We start from the raw sequence: 12,408 nt of genomic DNA on the forward strand, positions 1-12,408 counted from the left end.
AGTAAGTGTGTGAAATTTGTTACATTTCAATCTCATAATTGAAAAGCCACAGGCAAATTCTTGTTCTTTTACTGAATTCCTGTCTAGTAGAAAATAAGAAGTATGTGTGTTTGTATGTGTGTGTGTGTCTGAAAAAAGGAAAATGCAAACTAGTCTTTGAAATATGTACCCCCTTTTCCCCATTTTTAACTGTATCAAGAGAATGAATGCGGAAGTGTGTTTATAAACTTTGAAGTATTTTTGAAACATTTGGATGTTAGAAAATGTATCGTTTACAGACAAATAATTTGTCTGTTACTTAGACTTATATTCTGACAGTGACTTGACCCATAAAATAAAGACTATTGTTGAAATATTATCTTATTATTTTTACAAACATAAGAATGGGAATCCATAAATTTGATTTCATTTCATATGTGATAAAATGGAAAGATTATTATCATTTGATAGGGTAATAGTGCTCATTTCTTTGTCCATTTTATATCTGGGGAGAAACCTACATAGTATTAGATATTTTAGTATGTTTTTGAAATAAGAAAGTTAAATGCTCCAGAAATAGGTTAAGAAAATGTAAAATGTAGTAAGATTTCTCTCTTAGAAGTTTTTCCATTTTTATGGCCCCAAATTCTTAAGTTGTGTGAATGTTATCAAATTAAGATAATTTAATACTTATTTATGACCTTTCTATATTTTTTTATTCATGGGATTAAATGAAACTGCATATAACGAGATTTATGAAAATAAATCCTTTTTAAGGTAGTGGGACAAATAATTGGATTTTCCAAATGCCCTAAACACTGATTTTTAATATTAAATTCATTTTGGTGAGGCTGGTATATCCCCCCTTTAGGTTGATGTGTGGTGGTAGCCTTATATTCTGAGTATAATCTCTACTGTGTCCCTCTTTGATATGAAGATGGTAAAGGGTCATTCAGTGTGTAAGCAAGTTCTCTTGGTTAATAAATGGCTTATGTGGCCTTGATCAGATAATATAAAGCTTGAAATAGGGATCGTTGCTGTCTTTGCTGTCCTTTCTTGAAGGAAGGTCACCTCTGAGCACCATTAATATCAAGGAGTTTCTAAACAGCAGTTTTGTTTTCTATACCACTTGCTCCCTTAGTGTCTTGGAGTTGGTCTCCAATTACCTTTATGGATTTGTAAAAGTGCATTTTTTTTTCTGAAGCTGCTGCTATATTTATTCTGGGAATGACCTTTTAATTACAAACTCTCCTTCCACAAGGGGGTAAGGACCAAAGACCACAAACTGGGTGAAGTGGTAGGTGAACCTCTAATGATCCTGGTAGAGGTTCGTGAGCAGGTCTGTATTTAATGTGGAACTGACACTGGAGGGCCAAGCACACCTGGGCCTCCTCCATTATTATTTTGCTGCTCTGATGTGGGAGGCAGCCCGGCAGTATAAAAGGTGGCAAAGGAGGCAGGACACACATATGGATGGAGCCACGCCTTTCTGCACTGTTGCAGATAGGCCTTGGACAGCTTTCTGAACAACTGATAGAGATTGTGAAAATGCTGTTTTGTAGGCTTTAAGCCAACAATGACTCTTTTACTGGCTTTAATAGAAAATCGGGGAGTGATGGAAGAGTATGATTCAAAGAGGTCCAATGAATATTTATTTATCTACCTTGCTTACACTTTTACTGTAATCATTATAACAACGAGCTGAACACCAGCTCTTCGTCAAGTGCTTTTCATTTATATTCACTAACCTTTACAATACTCTTGCAAGCTAGGTATTATTTATCCCCATATCGCAGATGAGAACTGTGAGGCTAAGCGATGTTATAATGACCCAAGGTCACACAATAAATGGATTGGGACACCGTCTATTTGGTTCTAAAGAGAAAGTCCTTTTCTCTTTTTGTTAGCCACACGGCCTCCTTGTATGTAACCAAATCCTTCTACCCATATTTCAAAAGTTCAGGGTGGTCAGTCTTTTAAAGTAACTTTTCATTTTTTTATGGCTCAGAAAATGAATTTGTAATCAAAACCAAAACGGATAATGGTTTTAAATTCTCCTGATTTTTCTACCTGTAAAAGTTCGTATAGATCAAGATCATTAAAACCTCATGGCAATCTTACTACAGGAAAATGGGTTACAAGATTGACCATAAACCTTATACTGTCATTCTAGAGGGTGTAGGACCAGTATGAAGAGGGAGGAAGTCACGAATTCCTGAGTTTTTATTGGATAACTTTAATTTTTGTTTTTAGCATGCTGACATTTTGATTATGCTGAAATTTTACTTGCACAAAATGTAGCAGAAAGTGCTACGGGTACTAGCTGGAAAGTAGGGCTCTGATTCGATCGGATAAACCTGGATTTGGTCACTGATGGCAGGACTCCGGGGTTTAGGGTGAGACAACCTGGTCCCTTGGGAAAGGTGCCTGAGCCTCCCTCTGTTGTAGGCAGTGTTGGGCTCCATAAGTGTACCGGGCAGTCATCACATTCTGCATTAGCTCCGCATCGTTGTGCTCAAGGAGCTCGACTAGTAGGACTATTTTAAACTCTCCAGGATAGAGATAACCTTATTTGGTGCTTTACTAAAGGTACAGACTCTCATACTTTTTCCTTCTCTTTCTTTTTCCATTCCACAGATGAACACAATGACGTACAGAAGAAAACCTTTACCAAATGGATAAACGCTCGATTTTCAAAGGTAACTGAGACTTTCAAAAACTTCGATAGTTCAGATGCCTCATTCTGATTGAAGGAGTTTGGTTGGAAGTGCAGTGAATTTTCCCCAGGAAATGTCACCTAGCCGAAGTCTTCTGAGTATGCAGATACATTTATTGTTCCTTTATTCTCTCCTAAAATATGTTTAAATGGAAATTCTCATGCACATAGTTTATGGGACGCTATTGACTTTTACCTGGCCTTCTCCAGATATCTAAGGCAGCAAGCAGTTAACTGCTTTCGATTCTGCGAATCCTGGGTACATCTTGGAAAAGAATATATCATTGGGAAAATTTTTGAGTCCTCTTGGTTAAGAGGATGATGATTTCATTTTGCCTGGTTAAACCCAAATGTTATCATTCAGGCAGTCTTTCTACCCTGTCAGAAATATTTATGGATTTTTATTCTTGTAGATGTGGCTAATAATATTTATCTGCCTTGTGGGTTGTTTTTTCTTGTGTACTTCCTTAATTCCCCCCCACCACAAAGATCTACTCTTAGCATTTCTAACCATTTAGAACATAATCAATGCTTTGAGCAATATTTTTTCTCAGGGGCAGAGCATGCTGAAGAGAGGAATTGTCAGTGCTATTTTCAAATCTGTTCTAATATGATTATCTATTAGTTATTGGTGTTGGAATTTTGTGCACTAAGCCTGAGGTAGGAGGAGAGTTTTCAGGATAACAGATTGTGTAGGACTCTTCTACAGCAAGATGAAAAGTAGAAGTTTCTCAGAGAAACACTGTTGTGGTCTTTTAAATAGTATAAAAGCTATTTTAATGAAGAGTTGCTTTTCAAAATTTTTGGTTGCTTTTCAAAAGTTGTAAAGGTCAGAGAGACAAACATTGGCATTTCTTGAGGAAAAATGAGGATATCTTAAAGTTACTTTGAGTGGCAGCATAGTTTAAAAAATGCTCCACGTCCCAATATTTATAGTTGGTTATTTGATTTCACTGCTTTTTGGGCTTTACGAGTTCATCTTGAGGGGTATTTTATCTTGCCTGTGAGTATGTAAGGAACGTGAAAACCAACTTTGACAGAGGGTTAAAAATATAGAGAATTAGAACATAAAGGTGCTTGCATAATTGGCAGTTATATGTGTAGGATTATTCCAAATCACATGCAGGTGTGTTTTGGTAAATTTTAGTTTGTTTTATTCCAGAGACACAGGTAACATATGTGCTTCTCGGGCTTGACGTGAATAAAAACTTTTGAACGATTCATCTGCTCGTGACCATTTTCCAGAGAATGTAGTTTTAGCAACTGGGAGTGTGGATATGAGGTGTTTTATTCCTGTGGTCTCATGATTGCTCATAAAAGTAAGATTATTTTTCCTGGTTATTCACGAGGATAACACAGTAATTGTTTACGTAGAACAAGTGAAGCAGTTTTTAGCAGCTTAATTTAGTCTTTAGGGAAGAATTACCTTAGAACTAATTTTGAAGATTGTTTTGAAAGCATCAAACTTGGTAGACCTAAGTTTAGAGAGCATTTGAAACTGGGTAAATTACTTTTTACCTATTTATGAAAATGGAGAGAAATAGGTAGTAAAATAGGACATGGAAAGGGTTTGTAGAGGAAGAGAGATGACAATTGAGACAGAATAATTGAAAAGAAATTTCTCAATATTTATGGTGGGTCATTGACACCTTTAAAAAGACCTCAAAGAAAACAAAATCTGGTAGTACCAGACTAGTTTATTAAATGAACTTGATATTTAAATTTGTGCATTTATAATGTCTATTATTTTGCGATTAAATGGGGCTTTAAGTCCCATGTAAATTGTTTGCCCTGGAATATTTGTATTTCTTACCAAGATACTAGAAAAGACTTGGTAATTTTTATCATTTTTAGTAAAAGTTATAGTTAGTTTTAGCTAAAAGCTTCTGTATTAGTGTTTGGAGATGGTAGTTTCTAAGCTCAGCTTCTGTGTTGGTGTTTGGAGAAAAACTACCAAACGTGGGATGACTCTGAAAACTTTTATTTTCATCTAGCAAGAAATCAAAACCTAGAAGGAATTTATCTGAGAAATTATGAATATTTGGAGATGGGAGGCTCATGGCAGTGACACTAAACATCCACATTATTTTTTCTTTCTTCTGGCTGTCTTAAGCCCATAAGTTGGATTGCTTCCAATTGGGGATAGTGAAAGAGGGAGTAACACATTTCTAGACTGGGAGATTTCCATAGACTCCCATGTGGCTTAACCCTTGCTGAGCTGGGGAAAGACTGTATTCATGCCTGGTATTACTAGGTAATGCAGAGGCTAGAGCAAGAAAAAAAAATAAATCCCGTTGAAGGGAATGAATTTTTTTTTTCATTTTTAAAAATCCATGTCCTTTGGTACATTGTGGTGGGTTTTACAATATAATTTTTCAACGGGTCCACTACTTCCCTACAGTGTGGTTTCCTAAACAGAGCAACAGGACCCCTGTGCTGAGAAATCCAAACAGACACTGATGGCACCTTCTGCCATTTAGGAATTTGTTTTAAAACAGACATTTGTCTAGATATTTCCTTTGTGGCCTCCTCCCCATCAAAAGTCAATCAAACATCAAGCCTTGTTAATTCCAATACCTACATATATTCAAAATTGTCCACTTACTCTATGTAGAGTGACACGTCTCTTTTCCAAGGCATTGTTATTCGTATTAGAAAAAATGGTGAGAGACTTTACAATGGGCAAAAAAACTAGTGGGTGTCCTGTTAGCTCAGGCATCTGAATTATCTCTGCCTTTAATTACTTTTGAGCTACTTTACGACTAGGTAAGTTGTGGAAAATAGGTATGCAAATGATTCTTATCCATAAAAATGAAAATTATTTGGAAAGCAGTTAATTATTACTCCTTGGATAGACCAGTTTTTGCATCTATTGCGAATCTATTTCAGTTTTCATTTTTCTTGTGTAAGACATGTGTTTTTTAAAATGTTCCCCTGAACTGATTGTAACAGCTTACTGGGTCCCTCATTAATTAATGAGTTAAATAAATCTTTGACAGACATTATTATCACATTGGTTTGAGAGTTATGACTTTACCTTGTTGGAGAATTATCCTTGAATACATGGACCACTGTGATAATCTGCTAATTGGTTCTTCCATTCCATGCTCCACCTTCTCCATCTCCCTTTCCTTTTTTTTTGCTTTTCTTTTTTTCTTTTTTTTTTGAGACACAGTCTAGCTCTGTTGCCCAGTCTGGAGTGCAGTGGTGCAATCTTGGCTCACTGCAGCCTGCAGCCTCTGCCTCCCAGGTTGCAGCGATTCTCCTGCCTCAGCCCCCCTAGTAGCTGGGATTATGGGCGCATGTCACCATGCCCAGCTAATTTTTGTATTTTTAGTAGAGATGGGGTTTCACCATGTTGGCCAGGCTGCTTTCGAACTCCTGACCTCAAGTGATCCGCCTGCCTCGACCTCCCAAAGTGCTGGGATTACAGGCATGAGCCACCACGCCCGGCCTCCCCTTCCATTTTCAAGAGCGTATCTATGGTGCTTCTAAAGGGTAAACCTGAATACCTTTTTCTCTTCTGTAAGCTCTTTCGTTGGGTGCCCATTGTCCTTTTTTTAAAAAACAAAATTAAAAATTGAAATTGTATAATTTTTGGTATGTAGTGTGATGTTTTTGTCTTACTTGGTTCTTAAAGCTCTAACTAGCTGCCTCCCAATTTACTCCTAATTTTATTTTACTTTCCTCTCGCTCCCTCATTTTGCTCCAGCCACACGGCCTGTGCTTACCATCCTGGTGGGCCCTCCCTGGCCTTTGCATACAGTCCTTTCTCTATCTCTTCCTGGCCAGCTCCTACCCCTTCCTTCTTGTCTGAGCTTAAATGTTGCTTCCTGAAGGATCTCTTTTCTGAGCTCCCAGACTAGGGTAGATAAGCTATATACTCTCGAAGTGTTATGATTTGAAGCACTTACCATACTGTAATTTAAATAGTTGCCAGTCTTTTTTCCTAGGTTAGACATAAACTCTGTGGGTGCAGGGACTTTCTATTTGCTTATTGGCATATCTTTTGGCATTTAGTAGGTATCCAGTAAACTATTTGTAGGCTTAATAAATAAATGAATGACAATGACATAGACATACATTGAATATGCCTAATTCTATATGTTCATAAGCCACTTGGGGATGATTGCATTGGAGAGACAGGAGTAGAGTTTAGGACTGAGTGCAACATGGCATGAATTGTGCTATGTCCTGGATATGAATACAATGCATCAGGACTTTTGCTGCATTATTCACAAAAATAAACAAATCCAGCTATCCAAACTTTCCCTATTTACCTGATTTCTTGGAGTTGTGCTGCAGTGATTGTTAAATAACCACTTGGACTTAATGCATATTATTGTTTTATTTACCCAATACAATTCTTCACATAGGGTCTAACTATTAAATTCACTGTGAAGAAAAATAAGACTTAAAACTTAAAGCCAGAACAATTCTTTTCTTGATAAGGGATTTGGTAAAGAACTTGAGAATAATATCAGCCTAAAACTGTCTTTTAATTTGTAACTGTAAATGAATATACAGTAACCAAGACAGTGCTCACTCAAAATATGTATTCTTTTTGCTGCAAATCCTTGTGAACATATCATGGAGTATACAGTGCTTTGGAATTCAGGATCCTGAGAAGTCATAGTGTAGAGTAAATTGTGGCTCTTGGATTTTTAAAAGTTATGAAGAGCTCAGAAAAAGTGATTATCTAAAAAAAGCTAAAAATTAGGATATTAAACACTTATTTCTGAATATCCTGCTCATTTATTTATGACCCCAGGCAAATTATTAGTCAATTTTTTCAGGTCACCTGGTCTACATTTCCATAGCCATAAGACGCAATTGATCATTATTACCTTCCTTATGTCGTGAAGAAATAGTGAGGCATTGCTGAGAAGTGTATAGGAGATGATAATTACTTAGGAATGCAAAATAAAAACCCTATCATATACCTTGAATTTGTGATAGTCCTGATCTGTGGATCCGTGCCACACATAAACAGAAAAGGGAAAAAGCATTGGCTCATTAAGCCTGCGTTCTTCCATTGTATGGTGTGTATGACTTGAGTGTTTTGCCCCTTCTAAATTTCAGAGCCTCTGGCTTGTTAGCCGACCGGTCTCCCAAGGGAGGCAGCAAAGGCCTCATTGCTTTGCTTTGGGAAATTTGCTCTGACTTTGAGCCTGCATTTTCTTTGGCTGACTTTCAGAGCTGCTCATCTGGCAGAGCTGAAAACATACAAATTGCAGAAGTTCTTTTATCCATTTGGTGAGATGGTTCTCTAAAGAGGCTTCACAAATAAAGGTTAGGTAGAAAATATGCAAAATTAAAAATGCTGAACTTGAGTTTGTGCAAATCCCTGCTTTTCTCTTTTCTAAGACACAGATGAGCCAAGTTTTCATGTAAGTTACAATCCCAAACTTGAAATTCAAATTGACAGAACGTAAGAGACGAAAGCTATGAAGCATTTTTTATGGATTCCAATATGGAGAGCTATTAAGATGTTTCCCTTTAGGAGACAGTGAGACATTGCTTTTAGATTGTTTTCCTACTTTTTTCATGTTGGAAGTTAATAATCACTAAAATAAGGATGGGAAAAGATGTGGAGGGAGATTTGTACAGGAGGTGCAATAAAAGGAGCCCAAACCCTTTTCCACCTCTAGATATTCAGTCTTCTCTTTAGTACTGTAAAGAGGCTGACAGGCTTCCTGTGTGAAGATAAATCCCATCTATAGTAGAGGCTTGAGCTTGAAGAGTTAGTTACACATTGCGTCTGCCATTGGTTTATTTCATGAGTATGCATATGGCAACTCAACTGATTGTTTTAGGAGCCATACACATTCAAGTGGTTCCGTAAAAAGAAATGTGAATTTGTGTCTATTCACTAATACCTCTAAAAAGAAAACAATAAAATGTACCCCATATTCTTAAACACCAGCTTCCAGATACTTTGGCTATACTTATGCAAGCTTTGTTGTTGTTGCTGTTTGTTTTGTTTTCATTCAATTTGAATTTTTAAAATTTGATTTTTGTCTCAAAATTGTTTGTAAAATGAACTTCACCTTGGTTAAAACTAAAAACAAGTGATTAAAATTAAAACTGTCAAGTATTATTTAATATGCTATGCTTTGATGAGTACTTAATAAAGGGTTTTGATCCAGCCTATTGGTATTCATAATTGTGAAGCAAATTTGGTAGTCTTTGTAATTGACGATCAGTTTAGAAATTGATCAACTTGGAGGAAATGACTTTTCACCCTTCACTTAGGAAGGAGTGAGCAGGACCACCTTCCTTGTGCTTTTCCATTCAGCCTCTTGTGGCCCCACCATCTCTAGCTTCAGAGATGGGCTCTGGTGCTGCAGGGAAGGGTGGGCTTATGCCAGGGAGGGAAGTAAGGTATCAAGAGGGGATTGCTGAGAGGTAGTGGTTGAGGGGAGAGAATCTCTACCTATTACACAGAGCAAGGAGACACTGGACCCATTTCCAGCTGTATCTGGCCTGGGAAGCTTTTAGCTGCAATTGCCACAGGTAACCATCCACCAGCCATGAGGGGAGTCACACTTAGGGGGAAGCTGACATTTATTTTTGTTATTATTTGTTGGAGAAATAAAAAACCCTGCCAACACTGGTACCTCTGGTTACCAACATAGAATACAGAGAAAACACAATTTACGATTAAGTGTGCATGTATGGTTAAGTGCATGCAGGCAGTTGGCTAAAGACGTCAAAGTCTGGACAGAATTTCACACAAATATTCAGTAAAGTGGGAGAAAGAACAATGAACACTTGTCTCTGTGAGAGACAACTAGATGTGCCTTGTTGTGATAGTCTCTTGTCCACCTTCTCAACAACTCCTGTGTTTAACTTAGCTTGAAAAACTGGAGACTGGATTTATCTATTTCCTGACCAAAAAAATTGGGTCTACTTTGTTTTAAGGAGACACCCTAAGGGAAGGGAAGGAGCAGTGTACCTGCCTCTCCTTTATATATATTGAACAAAGGGACTTTGATTTTATTTACCTTTACACTATCATAATCAGTGCTATTACCAGTGCCTCACCCTAGTCTCATGGAAGCCTATCTTTTGAAGGACTGCCTTCTTCAAACATTTCTACTGTATTGCCAGTTGTGTATACATGGAATAAGCTATATTGTTTCCTGAGTTCGCCTACAGACCTTGCCTGGTATGCATAAGGAGTCAGAGCTTTTTATTTATTTATTTATGTTATTTGTTTTATTTCCATATGTTTTGGGGGGAACAGGTGGTGTTTGGTTACATGAGTAAGTTCTTTAACGGTGATTTGGTGAGATTTTGATGCACCCATCACCCGAGCAGTATACACTGTACCCAATTTGTAAAATTTTATCCCTCACCCCCACTCCCACCCGCACCCCCCCACCAGGTCCCCAAAGTCCATTGTGTCATTCTTATACCTTTGGATCCTCACAGCTTAGCTCCCACTTATGAGTCAGAACATATGATGTTTGGTTGCCCATTCCTGAGTTACTTCACTTAGAATAATGGTCTCCAGTTTCATCCAGGTTGCTGCAGATACCATTATTTCATTCCTTTTTGATGGCTGAATGGTATTCCATGGTGTGTATGTGTGTGTGTGTGTGTGTGTGTGTGTGTGTATACACACCACAATTTCTTTATTCACTCATTGATCGATGGGCATTTGGGCTGGTTCCATATTTTTGCAATTGCAAATTATGCTGCTATAAACATGCGTGTGCAAGCATCTTTTTGGTATAATGGCTCCTTTTCCAAATGCCTACCTCTGATGGGCATTTGGGCTGGTTCCATGTTTTTGCAGTTGTGAATTGTGCTGCTATAAACATGCATGTGCAAGCATCTTTTTTGTATAATGACTTCTTTTCCTCTGGGTTGATACCCAGTAATGGGATTGCTGGATCAAATGGCAGTTCTACTTTTAGTTCTTTAAGGAATCGCCACACTGTATTCCATAGTGGTTGTACTAGTTTACATTTCCAGCAGCGTTCCCTTTTCACTGCATCCTCGCCAACATCTATTGGTTTTTGATTTTTTGATTACAGCCATTCATGCAGGAGTGAAGTGGTATGGCATTGTGGTTTTGATTGCATTTCCCTGATCATTAGTGATGTTGAGCATTTTTTCATATTCTTGTTGCCCATTTGTATATCTGCTTTCGAGAATTGTCCATTCATGTCCTTAGCCCATTTTTTTTTTTTTACTTGCTAATTTGGAGTCAGAGCTTATTCAGCCTCCAGCCCTCACCTGATTGTCCGTGGAGTATGCTAGTGGCCCCTGCCTCTGGCCGCCAGGTATCTGAGCCCCACAGTGGTTTCTTATCATCCCAGATTTTATCATCACTATACCGGCAACTTACCAAAATCGAGGTAAACATTCTGTTACATGTCTGTATGACTTGTGATTTCCTGAAAGATTACTTGGTTTGGCATGTGTTTTACAGTATTTTATAGTTCTGAAGGTAGGTGCACATTTACTGATTCGGAGTGTTCTCTGCACATTTACAGTAAACACTGTAAATCATTGCTCTGTAGTTAATGTGGCATACTCTGTGATGACCGGCACCATCTGTTTCTCTTGTCTTTCTCTCTTCCTCTTCTTCTCTCCCTCCCTCCTTCCAAGCAAGCTTCTAAATGGAATCTTTTTCAATTCTTAGCAACTTATGCTGACCACCCAGAATTCTTAAAGAGGACGGCTGAGAGATCTGCACTCACTAATTGTTTAAGTGACTGGAGCACATTTTGCTGGTTTTCTGTTGTCGAGGTGTGGAAGGAACTCATTAGGCATTATTGCAGTGCCCTCATTTTACTTTCAGTCTTCTCTGTGGAAAGCAATGCTGTGTTTGTTCTTTTACCGCAGAGTTGAATCATAAAAGTAAATACTAAATATCATACAGTCTTCATTTCATTGATTCAACTACACATTTTATAATTGAGATGAACCTAATTTTTTCATTGTGCTTAATCTTGACTAGAGACAGCATTCTTTTTAAAACATCTATTATTTGTTTTATGCAATAATACATAAACTTTGTAAAAATTAGATAAATCAATAAATCCAAAGAAAATTGTTCAAACTACTTTTAATTCCACTACCAATAGAAAAAGTGTAGCATTTTGTTGTATAATGGTTTAAAAAATGTATTATCATATAAATATATTATCATTAACTAAGATGATGTACATAGTGCTTACTGATGCATTATTGATTATTAGCAAATTGAAAAATTACAAGAATGTAAAAGATGCTACATTTGTGTCAGTGTTGAAATTGGGGTTCATGAGTTAAAGATTCTAATTTGAAAAGGTTTAGAAATGTTGCATTAAATTATTTCTTTTTGAATTTTTAAATTAACCAACTTCTTGCAAAAAACAGATGAGGAGGGAGAGAGAGAGACCATAAAATTTACAATGTTATCAGATGCTTGGGCATCATTTTGAACTATCAGGGGCATCAGATTAATCTCAAATTAATCTGAGGAGAGTGTGAATATATTATGGTATATACACTATATATGTTTGTGTGTGTATATATATATATATATACACACCATACACACACACACACACACACACACACACACACACACATAGACACACAGTAAACAGTGGGACTGGTAATTGAATTAACTAGAGTGTCTCAAATCCTGTTTTGAAAATAGGGTGTAAATAAATAATAGAATAATCAGTGTCAAAGGGCTCGAATTTGTTATT

At 37.1% G+C, this 12,408-nt stretch overlaps 1 protein-coding gene across 7 annotated transcripts in view; it reads left to right on the top strand.

Annotated features, from left to right (window-relative positions):
* UTRN (utrophin) overlaps positions 1 to 12,408 on the top strand; it is a 562,884-nt gene that overhangs the window by 109,054 nt on the left and 441,422 nt on the right. For all 7 annotated transcript variants that reach the window (XM_019029674.4, XM_063707928.1, XM_063707930.1 and 4 more), the window contains exon 2: positions 2,617 to 2,678. In XM_019029674.4, the coding sequence (XP_018885219.3) occupies positions 2,617 to 2,678 (62 nt within the window). The remainder of the gene's footprint in view (positions 1 to 2,616; positions 2,679 to 12,408) is intronic.

This window comes from Gorilla gorilla, chromosome 5, assembly GCF_029281585.2.
Source record: "Gorilla gorilla gorilla isolate KB3781 chromosome 5, NHGRI_mGorGor1-v2.1_pri, whole genome shotgun sequence".
NCBI lineage: Eukaryota > Metazoa > Chordata > Mammalia > Primates > Hominidae > Gorilla > Gorilla gorilla.